The sequence below is a fragment of the Geospiza fortis genome, unplaced genomic scaffold, assembly GCF_000277835.1.
Source record: "Geospiza fortis unplaced genomic scaffold, GeoFor_1.0 scaffold496, whole genome shotgun sequence".
In the NCBI taxonomy this organism is placed as follows: domain Eukaryota; kingdom Metazoa; phylum Chordata; class Aves; order Passeriformes; family Thraupidae; genus Geospiza; species Geospiza fortis.
Window position 1 is genome coordinate 198,435 of NW_005054529.1, and position 17,012 is coordinate 215,446.

Below are 17,012 nucleotides of genomic sequence, written 5' to 3' on the forward strand. Positions count from 1 at the left end.
GCTTCAGGTTTTGTGTTCAGCTTTCACATCTGAGGTTCAGTTTTTTGAACCTTTAATCTTTGGTTACTGTGATGATGGTAGCGAGGCCCTGGCACAGGTTGCCCAGAGAAGCTGTGGCTTCTCCATCCCTGGAAGTGCTCAGGTCAGGTTGGATGGAGCTTGGAGCAACCTGGGGTACTGGAAGGTGTCCCTGCCACCAGCTGGGCCCCTGGCAGAGTGGCTGGGGAGCTGTGTCTGTGCAGCTGGACTCCAGCTCCACCGCTGCCCTGCCCAGGGCCAGGGCTTATCCCCAGGAGCTGCTGTGGGAGCTGCTGGTGGAGGAGCTGTCAGGGCTGGCCTGGCAGTGCCAGGCTGCAGTGGTGGCAGCGCTGTTCCACACTCAGCTCTTGGCCTGAGCTACAAGTCACTTGTTTCTGATATGAATTTCCAGGAGGCCACAAGATATTGCTTTTACATAATCTGGTGGGCATTTACCTGACCAAATCCAGGATGATTTACTAAGGCAGCATTTTGTGTAGCAAACTGTTGGGTAGCTCTGTTTAATGTAGATTGTAATAATTTGTCAGTCAAAGGGATTATGGACATCTCCACTTTTTATTGCAGTATTCTTGAAACCTATAACAGTCTTACAGACAAACACCTGGTTGGATATTTCAGCAATGCCAGGATAAGACGACATCTTCAGAAATCAGGACTGGTGAGACTGAAAACTTTTCCTCAATTCTACATTCAATTCAAAATGTTTTTATGCTTTTTCCCCTCCCATATTTCCTTTTGCTCATTTGAGTTTCCCTCTGCAAAGTGTTTCAGTTTGCAGATATACAGCATCATATTGGTTCACTCATGGTTTTTACACTGTGAAATGTAAGCATCTTTGATTTGTTTAAATAGCTTCAGTGTTATTTTTCAGAAGTGTTTAATGGAAAACTGAAGGATTTGATAAAGGTGAACATTTTGTTTAAAAAACTGCTGCCCTCCTAGGTGTGACTCTTTTGCACAGACAGGTGCAGCAGGGCAGCAAGTGTTTAATCCTTTCCACCCCTTTGGGCAGTGGCCTGTGAAGGGTAAGGCTGAGCCCTAGGCTATTAGAAATGTGGCTGCTGCTCCTTCCATTTGGCTGGTGGAGTTCATGGGGTCAAAGACAATACAGTGCTGTGAGGTGAGTTCCACACCGTGGCAGGGGCAGAGGTGGAAACAAGCCAGGAGGAGGAAGTGGTCTTCTGGGAAATTGTATTGTTTCAGAACATACTTTATTTCGTCTTCTCCTTTTCAGTAACATTTTATTTGTGTATGGCAGATCTCAAGGAGCGGAAGAATAATACCGGAGAAGGAATACCGCCTCAATGCCATAAGGAGAGACCACCAGAGACACGTCCAGGAGTGCTTGGCTGATGCCATATATCACAAGGTCCTTGACATTGAGGTGTGCCCTTACTGAGGATGTGTGAGCCTTCTCAGGTGTTTTCTCACTGACAGCCAGGGGCTGCTAACTTGTACTGGACTGTTTTCCATGTGTGCCCTCATGCTCCCCTGGAAGGCTCTTTCCTGCTGGGAAAAAGGACAGACTTTGTGCTTGAGGTTCCCCACATGAAACCTCCATGGGCCTCTCATTGTCAAACCATGCTATTGTGAGAGCAGGCACTGTCCTGGCTTCCTTATTGCTTTTTGACAGCTCTCAGATTATGAGATGATATTCACAGGGCTAGTTTGCTTAAAAAAAATCTGATAAAAACCAACTAGTTTGAACATATTCGTATATATGCTGTCTGAGTACAAAATCTGGGCACATTCCTATGGGATATCAGGAATGGAGTTGGTTCCTACAACTTTACCAACTTTACCAGTGCTCAGTTGTTCCCTTGGCTGTGTGAATATATGCAGGTGAAATGCAAATAGATTCAATACACAGTAGTTTTATTACAGGGCTCAGTGAGAGTAGTGGCCAAGGAGAAGGCATGGGACAAACAGGACAGAAGCAAGAGTTCTTGTACACACTGACATCTCATGATGGCCAGTAATGGGATTTCTCTTCCTCTTATATTGATAGCATCATCATCAGCTGGAGAAGAACAGGAGACTTGATTGTTCTGCAAGGAAAGAGATGATGCAGTCAGCCAAGGTAAGGCTTCAGCATTGCTGATGGGGCTTGGCAGTTTTGCCTGTGTTGAGTAGTAACCGTGGGCCTGACCAGTGGTTCATTGAGACAAATGCTCTGTCTCTGATGTGGAAAAGTACGAGAAACAGGCAAGTAGAGGATGATCCTGCCCCAGTTACATCTCCTCTCTCCTTTGTCCAGAAGTTCAGGAGCTTCCATTTATGCATTTAATTCCTTCTGAATCTAGTTATTCTTCTACTTCTGCAGTGCTCTTGGCTGGGTGATTTAATAATGAATTGCATGAAATGGTATATCCTTGCATTTCTGCATAGTAATAAATGTATCTGCCGTCTGATATGTCTGTTCGATGCTCCATTGTTCTTGGTATGATAAAAGTTATTAAATGTTCTCTTTTTCCAAGGCATCTGTGGTTTTACATACGTTCTTCACATTCCTTCTCAGTTTTCCAAGCTGAAGGTCCTCAGTCTGAATTTTTCTTACGTGAACCACTCCAGGCTTCTCATTACCACTGCTATTTTTTTTTACCTTTTCTCGTTCTACTGTTTCTGTTTTGAAATGGGGAACCATACCAGAATGAATAATTCAAGATACGTTCTCCTCCCAGTAATTCTAGACCTCTCTGCTTTTGACTGCTGATGAGCACTGAGCTCATGTGTTTGGTTGTTTGCCTCTCCACAGGATTTGGGCAGAACAGGCATGTGAGAAATCAAAGAGGTTTTAGGAGTCTTCATTTAGGTGTCATGTAGGTTGAACTTGATTCTCTAGTTATAGTCATGGAAATCCCATAGAAGTCAATGGTTCTTCTCCCCATGCAATCACCTGAATTCACATGGGAAAAGTCATCCTCATTTTCGCAGAAACACGCTCAGAATTTTATTTCTGTATTAGGAACCTGAGTGCTTTGAGAAGAGTGCCTTGAGAAGGTGGCTGCTTCATTGAGCAGCTGGTAAACAATGTCAGGTGTGTTAAACTGTAAATAATACATCTATAAGCAAATCATGGGGTAAAGAGAGGATGAGATTTTCCTGAAAGACACTGGTCACTATGGGAATTGCAAAGGTGTCATTTGCTGATGGAACTCCTGTGGTAGGAAGTCACCCCATGGAAGCAGTGACTCAGGCACCCTGTCAAGGGATCCTGGGCTTGAATAATTTTGGAACGTAAACCAGAGCTGCTTCCTTCAGAAAGACACCTGCAGACACCTGATCTGTGTGTGCTGTGCTGCCATGCTGGGATGCAGGAGCCTGGCTGGAGCCAGTGGTGTAATTTAATTCTCACCTCATCTGTTCAGTGAATTCATCCGAGTCGCTCATCTGAAAGGAAAGGAGAAAGGCAGATGGCTGAGCAAGGGAGGGTGAGAGACAGAGCTGTCTGTTTCCAGTGGGGCAGCCATCCCAGCACTGGGTTGGTGAGATGAGAAGGTGGGGAGAGGCTGCAGTCATCGCAGGAAAGTGGCAGGTGCGCTCAAATTTAAAAAAGAAAGAGAACTTCAAACAACCAAGAATTGTGAGATGCACAGAAACAGACGTGAATTGAATCTAGTGGGTCAGCAGCTGGAGAGAGCTGCCGGAAAACGAATCAGAGGTGGGGACAAGTCTTTTTGCTTGTCCCTCACATTCTCCCATGATTTCCTTTCTTTCCTTAACCAGCTGTTCCATTGGGTCCAGGCCAGCTGATTGTCACAGCTGTCCAGTGAAAGACAGATGTAATGAGACAGACATCGCTGGTTTTGGATTCAGTGCCTCAGAGACATAAATTCCCTTCATTTCAGATGGAGCGATTGATGGGAGAAATGGCCCACACGTACGCCCCACACCCCCCCGTCGCCCCCAGGAACCACCACGCGCTCTGTCCCTTGGTGTCCGGAGAACGAACCGGCCGCTCACAACGGGTGAGTCTCGATGCTTCTCCATGGGCTGCCATGGAAGCACAGGCAGCTGAAAGTCTGCCCTCGGACCTCAGTACAAAGCATTCACCGCCTGGATCGTTCTGGATGAGGGCCACATCCTTCATCACTTGAGGCTCATTTCCTGTTTGCTGGGTTGTGTTAAGGAATCTCTAGAAGCTAGTATTGCAGGAATGGCACATCAGAACCTAGAAAAAACCCCACAAAACTTTGCTGTCTGATAAATCTGCTTCAGTCTTTCCCTTTTAGCTGCCTCATGACCTCAGGCAGGCCAGTATTAGTGTGTTGTCAGTGGACACAGGGGCTGCAGACAAGGTTACGCATGTTGTAAAGCCCTGAAAAAGGTGGGAGTCTTTTAGAAAACAGAGTTGAAGGAATGAAATCAGACTGGAGCTCATTTCAGAAGGCTGTGTCTAGGAGCTCTGGCTTTTGCTCTTTGTGAACAGCAAAGAAGGAGTGTTAATATAATGAAAATATACTTGAAATATAATAGTACTAAAGCCTGAAGTCAAAGGTCAAATATCTAGGTCAGTTTCAACTGGTTCTCTAGATCAATAACGATAATTGATGCAGATTGAAGAGAAACTTTTGAGCCCTGAATGACCTTTTTTTCATATAGAGGGGACCCAGACTTAGACTTGATTATGGTGATGGACGTTATTATTACCGAGCCAAGGAGCCTCCCTTCTCTAAGGTGGTGAGTTAACCTCAGTTAAACAGTTCTGTTGGATGTTAACATTTTAACTTGGTATTCTGAAGGGTATACAAGGAAAACATGAAATAAAACAATAAAAAAAAAGCTGAAAATTGAACAAAAATGGTACGTTTTTGTTGTGCATTCTCCCTGGGTCCATGTGCTGAAGTCCATAGCACACTGCTACGGTTTCTGTGAGTTCATTGTGTTTGCTACAAGACTGCACAGTGGGGAGATAGTAGCAAACCTTGTATTTATGGCCAAGAGTTGTTTTGAATGGTCAGTTAGAGGTGCCTAAAGGGATCTGGTTCTTTGGAGGCAGACTAGAAGATGTCATGTCCTGTAGGTATCTGTAATCACTCACCACTTCCAGATATCTTCATCAGTGCTATTATTTTTCTTTGTGGCACTGCTCTGCACTGGAAGCTATACACTGAGATTTTGTCATTGTTTTCTTTCTCCTTTTGTAGAGTTCCTTGTGACCAAATACAGCTCCAGGAAATATACAGCAGCCCCCTCGCCTCCAGCCCCTTCTTGGCGGGGCTGCAGCAGGGTCTGTATCAAAGGCTTCCAAACAGAAGTGCCATGCACTGGAATATTATCAGCAATTTGCCGGTTGGGTGAGGCTGTACTTCATTCTGAAAATAAACTGTCCCACTTTAGGGACAGTTTTGTAATATTGTTTAAGTACTGTGGTTCCCAGAAATGTACACGACAGGGAACATCCCTTTCAAATGGCATCAACTTTTATTTAAACTGTCCTTTTTCACTTCCCCTAAATTTTCAAGACACTGTCTTACTGGTCTAATGCCCAGTTCTTGATCACAGTGAGGAAAAATGTGGTGACTTACCTTTTATAGTATAAAATCTTTCTGCATACAAAAATTTCTCCCTCTATGTAGATTTTTCTCTTATGTAGAGAGACAGCACCTGGTTGACTCCAGGAACTTTGGAATATTTTCAGTTGCAAGTCCTATAAGTTTTCATCATCACCTACAAAGGAGCTGCAAAGTAGCAAAAAATTCCTTTTTTTTTGATCATTCCTTCTACTAAATCACACTAGTGGGCTTAGAGAATGAGTCAAACATGGTCTTGATATATTTGCAGTTACTTTCAAGTGATATTTGGACTTGTCTTCTGTTCTAGAAAAACATAATGTAATTGGTTTTGTGATATGCATTCCATGGGGTGAGAGGGCTTTGGAGTGGGACTGTGATCTGCTACCACTGGCTGGCAGACACTGTGTAAATAGCTCCCTTCTGATCTGTGTTTGCTGTGTATCAGCATGGTCATGACTCTTCAAGAATTTGCTGGTTGGTCCTGTTTTTGTCTACTCAAATTATGGGTGATTTAACGGTTTCTTTAGTGCTCACAACTGTTTTGTCAGTTGTGAGCACTAAAGAAACCGTTAAATCACTAAATCGGATGTAAGTTCTGAGAACATGATGCAGAACTCAGAGCCACATCATGCAGCGTTTACAGAACTTGTTCTCTAGTAATGTCTTACTCTTATGGGCTGTGGTCCATTTCATTCTGCAAGAGGACTAAATCTCTATTCAGATGAGGAAGCAGCATTTTGAAGCACATTTTGTATAACTGATGCCAAGTGATGTTCCTGTTGGATGACTGGCTGCTCTGGGGATGTGCTTTCCAGCTGCAAGGGAGCAGCAGTGCTGCAGGGCCGTGCAGGGTTCTGTCTGAGATGAGATCTCGGTGGCGCTGGAGCCAGGGCTTGATGTGCAGTGCTGTCTGTATCTCTGAAGGTGACATTTTCAAGCAATATGAATGTTGCCTTGCAAATTAAAAGAAAGTGGTTTAGCACAGAAATATTTTCATGAGCAAAATTTCAGGCCCTGAGTAAGGAGCTGTTTCAGAAGGATGCCTGTTGCTCAGTCTACCAAGAAGTCAGACCATGGCCAGTTCCATGTGCTCAGGATCTGGTTTTGCAGAAGCCGTGTCATGTCATTAAAGTGTTTTTCCAGGGGCAGAGCAGTGAGCTAAAGTTTAGGAACCCAATGGATTACATGTCTGGCGCGTCACCGTACCGGCCCAGCAAGCGTCGCCGTCGCGTGGCGCCGGTGCCACCGCCCCGCCCGCACGTCGGGGACAGGTGTATCCCTGGAATCAGGCGTGGGCTGCCCGTGGAGAGATGGTTTCATCCCACCACTGGATTCAACGAGCAGTTTTTGATCAATGTGAGTAGTCTCTGTCCACATACAGGTGTATTACATTCCTCACTGGTGTGTTTGCCTGATGCTGAAAGATGTGCATACCTAGTTTGCATAAAGAAAATGTATAACTATTAAAATATATAATTGCTATGCATGTCCCTGTAAACTAAAACATTTGGTGTTTTTCATCAGTTGGGGAGAAAAAAGGTGCTGAACAATAACGTAGATTAACAGTTATTCAAAGCCTGCCACTTCAGTCAGTCTGATGCTGCCTCTGGCACTAGAATCTCAGGGATTTGTGAAATGCCTTGAGTCTGTGAACACTGCATCAGTTACACTGTCTCCAGCCAGTTTTAACTCCTGTAAATAAAGTTGTAGGAACCCTGGACTGGGTGGGATGATATGGGTCATTAAACCTGGTCCTTGAAATTTGGGGCTATTCAGTGCATTGGGTTTTCAGTTGGAAATGTATCCCACACCCTCTGCATGTTACAAACACTTCCCCATTTAATCAGCTCACCTCTTGTTATAAAAGCCTGGAAGTCTCAAGTGTGGGCTGCACAGATATGAGCTTTGTTTTTGCCCCTTGTTGGAGCTGGGAGCTGAAGGCATTTCTGTGCATTTTCTGCTGCAGAATACCAATGGGTTCCCCAAGTCCCCATTATGCAGCAACGCCCTGGTCACCATGATCTACCTAGGAAAGAGCAAGCATGTGTCTCTCCGCGATCACAAGGATGAAATCAAAGTCTATCAGCAATACTGTGGAACAGAAAACATTTGTGTCTATAAAGGCGACCTGTTGGAAGGAGGTAAGGATGGAGCCAGAGAGTTCGTATTGATTGTGGCAACATTGTTTTTGTGCTAAAACTTTGCCCTGACATCAGAATGATTACAGCTCAACTTGGTCAAGATATATGCATCCAGGGATGTTTATACCATCTGCCTCCACATTATACCTGGATCTACTGTCCCATGATTGAAAGTGGGGTTACAATTACTTTTGCAATGATGGTAGAAGAATTTAGAGAATTGATTTAACAAAATACTTGTGGCTTATGCTAATTATCTCTAGAGATAGATGGTTAATAGAGCAGTTGTAGTAATAAACTGTTCTTAAAGGGGGGTTATCTGAGTTGCTAAAATGCATCAGTGAATCTTGCTTCTTATTCCAGAAGGAAAAATACATAGTGGGAGCCCGGTTCCCATCTCTTTTTGGGAAGTGTGAGTGCAATTTCATTACAGCAGTAAAAGATGAATTGTGTTCTGGAAAACTGGACATAGGAAATGGCTGGGAGGCTCTGGTCTTTGTCCTGCTGTAGCAGTGAGTGGCCAAACTGACAGTGTGACACTTGTCCTAGCTGTCCCACTTTTGGATTCTGGGGCTGGCAAGAGCCAGGGCTGTGTGTGTGGAGGGGTCGAGTTTAACCAACTGTTGGACAGACCTGAGAACCCCAGTGCCTGTCCACAGAGGGCTGGCTGCTGTGGTGATGCAGTTAAGATACAGCAGTTGCTACAGGCTGACAGTGAAGCACAATGTTTTTCTTTGAACCCTTTATTTCTGTAATTGCAGATACCTTCCAGTTCATCTCTAAGAGGTACCTCGGTTACCCGTTCAGCCTCACCTTTTATCTCAACGGGCTCCAAGTTGCCAGGCTGAGCTCTTGCTGTGAGTACAGAGGCTTTCAGAGTAAGAGGCCTTGCCAGCTGCGACGCAGAAACACCTACTTCAGGGTGCTCCATGTGGCAGGAGCACCTCCTTGCTACAGGTATGGAGAAGGTGCACTTTGCTCTCAAGGACTTCGCTTACAGAGTTTCTAACTTGTTTCTCTTCTTTCATCTCCCTGGCTCCACGCATCCCTGTGGGGCCTGCTCTGTTCCCAGTGCCCCGTGGAAGGGCAGGGTGGGGTCACCTGTCGGGGTCTCCCATCCAGGCTTTTTTTGTGATAATTGATTTTTAAACAGCTCTGCCTCTGAAGTGAGATTCTGTTGTAATAGTTCTGGCTTCAGAATAAGGCAGCACTGAATATTTGTTATGGTTCAGAAACCAAATCTGTGCAGAAAGGTCTTGGGCGAATGTCAGTGCTGTGACCAACAGCTGTGATTCTGCCAAGAGGCTTTAATTTTCATAAAATCTTCCTTTTCTGTAATTGTTAATTCAGGCCATACATAAACTTACAGACATGTGGATAATTTAAAATCTTCTGTGTTATTTTAATAAATAATTTTTAAACGAGCAGCTAGCAGTTAGAACAAGAGACTTTTCACAGAGGTGTACTCTGTTCCTTCAGGCAAGGACTGAATTCTAGGAAAAAACTGCTAGTTTATTGTAAAGTAGTTTTTGCTCCAGTCTAACAACGAACATGATTTATGTTCATTGCATGTTCATTGCATGTTCAAAGGAGTGAGAAGCATCTGAATTCAGAATGCCTGTAGTGGCTATAGATTTTAGGAAATGCCCCAATCTCAGCTTTTTGTGATTTCTATAAAGATTTGAAGTGAATTTTCAGAATTTAATACAGTATCCAAAAACTGGATTAATTAATTCCTAAGTTACTCCCCCTTTCTGTCCCCCTTTCTGTCCTCCTTTCCTTCTTACTCTTAGTGATATCTCTCTTTTCCTGCCTCTTATCAATCCAGCTGACCTTCTCTGATGACTAAAAATCATCTCCATTAACCTGATTTTCCCCATAAATGACAACTATTTTCACACCCCTTCAGGCCAAGTGCACTTGGGTTTGTTTTCTGCTCTATGACATGCATTGAATGCCCACTCTGGTTCCCAGTAAAAGTCCCAGTTGATTCTCCCTGGTGGGTCAAGGCTTTAGCTCACAACGAGGTGATGCTGCAATGATTTCTGTACCATGCTGCACGCCTTGCTCTGAGAGCTTTCTGCTGGTCAATGTCCAGCAGTTCTCTAGAGCTCCTGACTGAGAGAGAGAGAGAGGGAGCATATCCCTCCATTTTATACAAGAGGGGCAGTCTCAACAACTCATTCAAAATGCTTTGTTTTCCATCTGTTTGAGTTTCTTCTAAGTAGGTAAACAGAACAGAAACACAAATTACTAACTTTCAACCTTCTTCTTCCCCCACAGTTCTTAGACCCAGCAGATAAGTACAGAAACCCCCAGTCTTACCCACAAACCCTCAGTTATCACACTACTGGGAGTTACAGCAGGATCTGGATCCAGAACACGTCAGAGCTTGTCTGCCTTTCTCAGTGGTCCTGTCTTCACAGCCAATGCTCCGTGCAGCTTCAAATGAATGGGCACTTGTAATAATTTTGGTTCTGTTTGTATGTCAGTTGTTGCCTGTCAGTGTAGGCAGCATTACTGTCCTTCAAGGAAGAACTGCATCTGTGTTGGGGGAGCTCTCAGGGATTTCAGGGTGCTTCTCCTTGTGAGCCATTGTGGCGGTGCAGAGGCAGATGGGTGCTTGGTGTCCCTGCTCATAACACGCTGAACTCGCTATGTCTGCTGCCCTCTGTTGTTCAAAGGAAGAAAAATATGGTACTTCCCAATTTGCATTATTTTATAGGTGCTTTCTTGCGATGGGTCTGGACAAAAAGCTTTACCCTCCCAAGAGGAAGATTAAGTACTTCACGAGGACGCACATGTGCTGCTGTTCTCCTTTCTGTGCGCACAGCGAGCCCTGTGACAGCAGCGTGCTGCCGAAATCCATTGAAGGCTCAGTGTCACTCACCATACCCAGCCAAGAGGAAAGCGTGGAAACTATCGACGAAACACTTGACTCTGAACAGGAGTGCAGCGAAGAAGGAGAAGAGGAAGAAGAAGAAGAAGAAGAAGGAGAAGAGGAAGAAGGAGAAGAAGAAGGAGAAGAAGAAGAAGAAACGGAAGACCGATCTTTTGTGGAGACCGAAGGCACCACTCAGGAAACCACCAGTGAAAGTGGTATAGTATTCCCAAACATGAGCAGGGGATGAGAAGTGGGAGGGGATGGTTCTGGAGAAGGTCTGGGATTGTGGACCGCCAGCTTTGACTGGGGCATGAGAAATGCGGTGATGTCTGTATCTGGGCCACAGAATTAGAGGGGCTCCTTTCAGCCATGCAACAGGATGAGGTGCTTTGCAAGAGCCAAGAAAGTGAGTAAGGAAGGGTGGTGAGGCAATGATGCAGGTTCCCCAGAGCAGCTGTGCTTGCCCCATCCATGGAAGCATTGAAGTCCAAGTCAGACGGGTCTTGGAGCAGTCTGGGATAGTGGAAGGTGTACTCAGCTATGGAAGGGGCATCAAGCTCAGTCTCTGCCTTTACTTCCTCCTTATCATAATCTTCTTTGGAGGCAATCACATTCACAGAGAGATTTTAATTCCTACTTCCTATTCCTATTTTTGCTTTCACAGTTCTGCAGTGTTGCTACTCATCTGACAGTCGTTAGTCCCTCCGGATGTGTGTTTGGGATTAATGAAGCCTTTTTCCTTCAGGAGGAACTGCCCTTCTGACAGAGACCTCACTGCCAACACTGCAATTGGAATCTCAATTGATTTTTAATATAGAAAAATAAATCTCCTTATTCCCTTAGTTCTCATTGTCTTGGTAATTGTTTGTTTGCCTGACTGGTTCTGCATCAGGAACTCTTCATTTCTGTCCTTGGTGTTCTGTCACTTCCATACGTTAAAAGCCCTGATGGAAGGAAAGGAGGGCAGCAATGAAATCTGCAAAGTGAGGAATGATGGCCACAAGGGACAGCTGGTGTGGCAGCAGTGCAGCTGGCCTGCGTGGGGCAGTGTGTTCCCTGCGTGCGCAGGGAGCCCGCGGCAGCAGGGCAGGTCTGGATTTTAGGTGGGAATCCCCGACATCCCTGTGCTGTGCCTGGGATGTGCAGAGCACAGCTTTGGGGGGAAGGGGACCTTCTCTAATGCATCTGCATGAAGAGGGTTTCACCTCCAGAGCCAAGCAGAGTGCTGTGAAGGGCCGGGAGCTGGACTCGAGGGTCCGTGTGGATCCCTTCCAGCTCAGCTTACTCTGTGATCTGTCAGATGTCAGGCTAGTGGCTGCCTGAATTCCAGAATGTGGATATAAGAGTGGTAATTCTGTGCAGGCTTTGTTTGTACTGGGTTTTCCCCCGGGCCCTGGAGGAGCACATTAGAGCACTGTGATAACAGAGTGCCTCTGCAGTGCCCTTTGGCTGGAGTTCATTAAATTCATTGAGCTTAAAAGACACTTCTTTGCTATTTAGCCATGTCAATATACATTTATTGTACTTTACAGTATAATATATTACCTTTCTCCAGCTTTCTCAATTGCTTGTAATTTTTTTCATTACATCCAGTTTTTCTCCTGTTATGAGAGATTCTTACATATAATTTCTGAGTTTTCCCAGCTCTAAATTTTCACTTTCCATGGCTAGTAACTTTGTTTATTTTTGTTTTAATGTATTACTCATACCTTTAGTTTTGCTACATTTTTGGTACTCTATGAAAAACACAACGCTTTTTTATGATAACATGCTCTTACAATTCCTATCTGTGGTCTTAGATTCTCTCATGGCTTTAAAAAGACTGTGCAAATTCAAGGGCAAAAGGAGATGAATGATGTTAATTAATATCAACTCAGAATGTTAACACTGGCTCAGTGTTTCTATCCACTTAGAAAGAACTTTTTAAATTGTGAATTCTGTTTCCTGTCTCACAGTACAATTCTTCTATTTTAGAATATGATGAAGATTTTGAAGCAGATGAAGAAGTTAATGAAGAGGGACAGACTGGTGATCAAATGAATGGAATGTCAAAGTCATCCTCAAATGATAAAAACCATAATTTAGACTATGGAAAGGAGAGTGAAACCTCGTCTCAGAAGGCACTGCAGGCCTCTGACAGTGAGAAAGATAAAAGTGGCAGATATTCTGATGACAGGGACTCTGAAGATGATCTACCAGGTTAGTTTTGTTCATAACAAGGCTTGGAGAAGCTGACCTGATGCATGTTTTACAGTTTGCATGTGTCCAGTATGCGAGTCTGCATATGGCCTTCCTACTGAAATGCTAAAAGAACGCTGTTTTATCTGCTTTTAATGGTGCCACTGAAGTGCAGGCAGCCCCCTGGCAGTGAGAGATGGGCCTTTGCTGAGCTGTTGAGGTGCTGAGATGGAGGTGGAGCAGGCGGCAGGCAGGCTCCCAGAACCTCGTCAGGACACAACCCTCCGTGCCAGCAGGCACTCACCTGTGGGAATCTGTGACCCCTTACACCTTCTGAGGGGTCCCAGGAAACCTGACAGGCCACCCTGGGTTATTAAACTGCTGTCTTTAAGGGCCCTGAATACAGCCCTAATTTATTTGGCTGTGCCAGAGATCTGGAGATAGATTGTCTGAAGGGAAAGGTGATGGTGCTGTGCAGGGTTGGGAGTAGGACTTGACAATCCTTGTGCGCCCCTCCAACTCAGCTTATTCTGTGATTCTGTGATTCTGTCTGTAGAGGAACCCGCTTGGGTTTCCCACGATGGAGCAGTAGTACTCTGAGTGGGAATCTTTAAATGGGGCTGTAAGATCTCTTGGTGCAACATGTTTTTCAGAACATGCACTTCTGCATGGATTATAGTTCTGACACTTTTATTTTCTTTGCCTGACTAGATTTTTTGGTCTTGAGTTAGAGCAATCTCTTCTTGAACCCATGTAGATTGTGGACAGCAGCAAGGCTGTGCAGCAGTCAGCTCTGCTGTTCAGCTCACGTTTAGATGAAGAATTACAGCCTTTTTTCCCCTCAAATTTTCCCTTTATGAATTTAATATGATGGTGCCTGTATGTTTTTTTAGAGGAGACAGTGAACTTCATCTCCAGTTCAACCTGAAGGGTTTTCACATGGTTTTGGAGATCTTTCTAATATTCAATGAGTTAACAGAAGGGCACTGAGGGATTGTTGCTGTGGTTGAAGTCTTTTATCTAATGAAACTCAGGAGTCTCTGTACTAAATCCTGTCTAAGCCATATTTAGAGGTGCATTTGGAGGTGTATTTCTACATGATTGATAGAACTACTCTATAAATCTTTGATTTATTTCTATTATCAGAAAAGAACCCTCCATGTTAAATAGCTTTAATTTTAATACTTCATACATCTGGGCAATGTTCTTCCATTTACATTTACTGGAATTTTGTCACAATATCCTCAGATGGTATAATTCAGAGAATGCTATTGGATGGGATTGTGTCCCTTTGTGAGTGCACAGTGAATGCAGAGGTTTAGTGACAAATACTAAACTAAATTTTGCTGTTTTCAGAGAGGAGGCCTGCAGACTCTCTCTCATCCATGAGCACTCAGTGCAGCACTGAGACTGACTCTCAAGCTGAAATGAAGGCAGACCACGTGAATTGCAAAGAGGACTGCAATATCAAAAGTACATCTGATAGTGCAGCACATGCACACTGTGGAAATGAGAATGGGGAGAAGAAACTGCTCAGAGTGGAGGAAAATCAAGAGAATTCTGCACTGGAAAAGAAAGGAATAGATGAATCAGAAAAGACAAAACCAGAAGATCTAACAGCAAGGGAAGATACTAGAATTTTTCTTGAAAACATAAGGGCAATGCAGTATCAAAGTCCTGAGGTTAATGGGGAATTCAAACAGACTGGGTCAGGAGAAAGTAACATGAATGAGGAGGAGAAATGTCCTCCAGTGCCTTGGGAAAGCAGGGTATTGAGCAAGGAGGATGGCAACGAGGAGCCTCCTTGGTGTGGGGAAGGAGGTGGTGAGTACAGTCCCTCTGCACAGCTCTGCATGCCTCTGCTGCTCCATTTGCCTTGCACTCTTTGGTGCTGCAGCACGGGGAGCTGCTGTGGGCTCAGTATCCACTCAGAACATTAACAGTGGCTCAGTGTTTCTCTGCTAGTGTTAAAGTGCAAGGATTTGTCCAAAAATGAATTTTAAACCATTTTAAAGGTGAGATGGCTGAATGGCTCCTACTCCCCTTTTGCTCTTTAATGGTTTCTCTTTCTTGCTTCCTGTTTTCTTTGTGATAGTTTTTGAAGAATGCAAACCAGTCCAGGAAGAAATAGCAAAAGCAACTGGAAGTGATCATGCTGTGAATTCTGACCCTGAGCCTGGTGATTTTTGTGCCAATGAGGAAGAAAAGAATGCAGCAAATACAGAGCATGGTGCCAGTGGAGGTAAGATTGGCTGTCAGTCAGAGACAAGGATTACCTGAAGTCTTTTAATGGAAGTGTTTGCCCTTTCCCTTTCCTTTGGCTATCAAAGTCTCCTTGTGCTTTTTTTCTTTCCTAACTTGTAAAAAATCAGGTGATGACTAGCTGGCATCTGTAGTCATGTATAATTAATGCTTTTTTTGGCCGTTAAATGGTTCTAGGAGAAGAATCCAGGCCATGAAAAAACTGAGTCAGAAAATAGCAGTGGAAAGCAGGAATGTAGTGAGACACCACGTGCTTCCTGATAGTGTGCAGCCTCCTTGGGAAATGCCTTGGTTCCCAGGGGCAGGAATCAACCCTGTATTATTTCCTGGGGTAATTACAGAATCCACAGGAAGCTGAATGTTCTTTGTCCTTTCTGTGTATATTTCACATGAGCAATTTGTCAGCTATTTCTGACTTTCTGAGTGTCACTGTCAAGCTTACAGGTGTTGCACACACACACGAGTTCCAAGCAGGTAGGGAGGGAGGCAGAGCAGGCAGGACAAGCATGACTGGCCTTGCATCAACATTTTTAGTTAAATTCTTTATGCCAGATGCCAGAAGAGCAGTACTAAACCATGGTCAGAGTGCAGGGATGTGATGAGCAGCAGCACAGCAAGCTCTCTTTGGGTGCCCAGGCTGATGTGCCTCATGGCTGGGCAGAAATGGCACCTTCAGCACTAACCCTGTGAAGCATGTAACACTGGCAGGGTGCTGAGCAAACCAATGTTTGATTATCTCCTAGCAGCAGCAGATGGAAGGCTCCTGGCAGAAGGGAGGAGAAGCCTGGATGTGCAGGAGGCAGCAGGACAGGCGGCACGAGCAGGGGAGGCGCCAGGGCCGGGACAAGCCCCGGAGCAGGACGGTGCTGCTGAGGGAGATGCTGGCGGCGGAGAGGCTGCAGGAAAAGCTGCAGGGGCAGGGGATGCACTGCCCCAGGCAGGCACGGGGGCTGCGCTGGAGGAATCCGCGCCTGAGGAGGGCACCGAGGCACAGCCCAAAGGAAAGGGAACAGGGGAGGCAGCGGAGCTGGGCACAGAGGGGTCACCTGGGGAGCAGGAGGGGATGGACAGACAGGTGGCACTGGGAAAGGCAGCAGCTGGGACAGAGGGGCCAGCTGGGGCACTGCCAGGACGGGAGGCAGGCAGAGCTGTGCCCCAGGGGCAGGAGGGGGCTGGGGGCACCAGTGAGGAGGAGGCTGCAGAGGAAGGCCTCAAAGGAGCAGTAGGGCCCCCAGCAGAGGAGGAGGTGGGTGAGCCAGTGTCCAAGGCAGGGGAGTCCCTGGGGCAGGGAGGGTCTGCAGGGAAGGACACGACCGTGGGTGCTGTGTCAGAGGGAGAGGAGGCTGGGGAGGATGCTGATGTGGCAGCAGATGGGAATGCCAGAGCTGTGGGCCCTGAAGGAGAAAAGGCTGTTGAAGAAGACTTTTCTGAAGGGGAGGAGGCTTTGGGGAAGCCTGGGGCTCTCTGGGAAGCACTAGGGGATATGGAAACAGGAGAAGCAATGTCTGGAGGGGAAGGGTTTGTAAAGCCAAGTCAGTTTTCCCAGCTGAAAGTGTCAGAGGAAGAGTGGATGGAGATGGGGAAAGCTGCCCCAGGAGCTGCAGCAGCACATGACAGTGCTCAGGCTCTCCAGAGAGTGGAGGACACGACGGAAGAGTCTGTGGAGCCTGACAAGGGTCCTGTACTGGAAGTGGCACCTGGGTTAGGGGCACTGGGGGATGCTCGGGGGTATCCTGTCACTGAAGGGTCATCACAGGTGGAGGAGACACTGGCAGTGCAGGAGGAGGAGGGTGCAGCAGAAGCACTTTGGAGTGGAAACGCATCTGAGGGCAGCAAGGCAGAGACAGAGAGAGCAGTGGAAGGAAAACCTGAAGGAGAGGCGGTGGGAGGGTCTGCAGGGGCGGCCGGAGCGGGCTCGGGGGATGAAGAGGAGGCCACAGATGGAGCAGCAGGTTCAAAGGAGCCGGCAGCTGGGACAGACCGGCGGCTGAG

At 45.9% G+C, this 17,012-nt stretch overlaps 1 protein-coding gene across 1 annotated transcript in view; it reads left to right on the forward strand.

Moving 5' to 3' along the window:
• The first annotated feature begins 577 nt into the window (after positions 1 to 577).
• Positions 578 to 17,012, forward strand: part of ERICH3 (glutamate rich 3) — a 17,472-nt gene continuing 1,037 nt past the window's right edge. The window contains exons 1-13 of the mRNA XM_031063765.1: positions 578 to 697; positions 1,298 to 1,423; positions 2,048 to 2,119; positions 3,888 to 4,007; positions 4,642 to 4,716; positions 6,699 to 6,911; positions 7,522 to 7,696; positions 8,458 to 8,653; positions 10,422 to 10,795; positions 12,555 to 12,779; positions 14,115 to 14,582; positions 14,854 to 15,000; positions 15,767 to 17,006. Of these exons, the coding sequence (XP_030919625.1) occupies positions 578 to 697; positions 1,298 to 1,423; positions 2,048 to 2,119; positions 3,888 to 4,007; positions 4,642 to 4,716; positions 6,699 to 6,911; positions 7,522 to 7,696; positions 8,458 to 8,653; positions 10,422 to 10,795; positions 12,555 to 12,779; positions 14,115 to 14,582; positions 14,854 to 15,000; positions 15,767 to 17,006 (3,551 nt within the window). The remainder of the gene's footprint in view (positions 698 to 1,297; positions 1,424 to 2,047; positions 2,120 to 3,887; positions 4,008 to 4,641; positions 4,717 to 6,698; positions 6,912 to 7,521; positions 7,697 to 8,457; positions 8,654 to 10,421; positions 10,796 to 12,554; positions 12,780 to 14,114; positions 14,583 to 14,853; positions 15,001 to 15,766; positions 17,007 to 17,012) is intronic.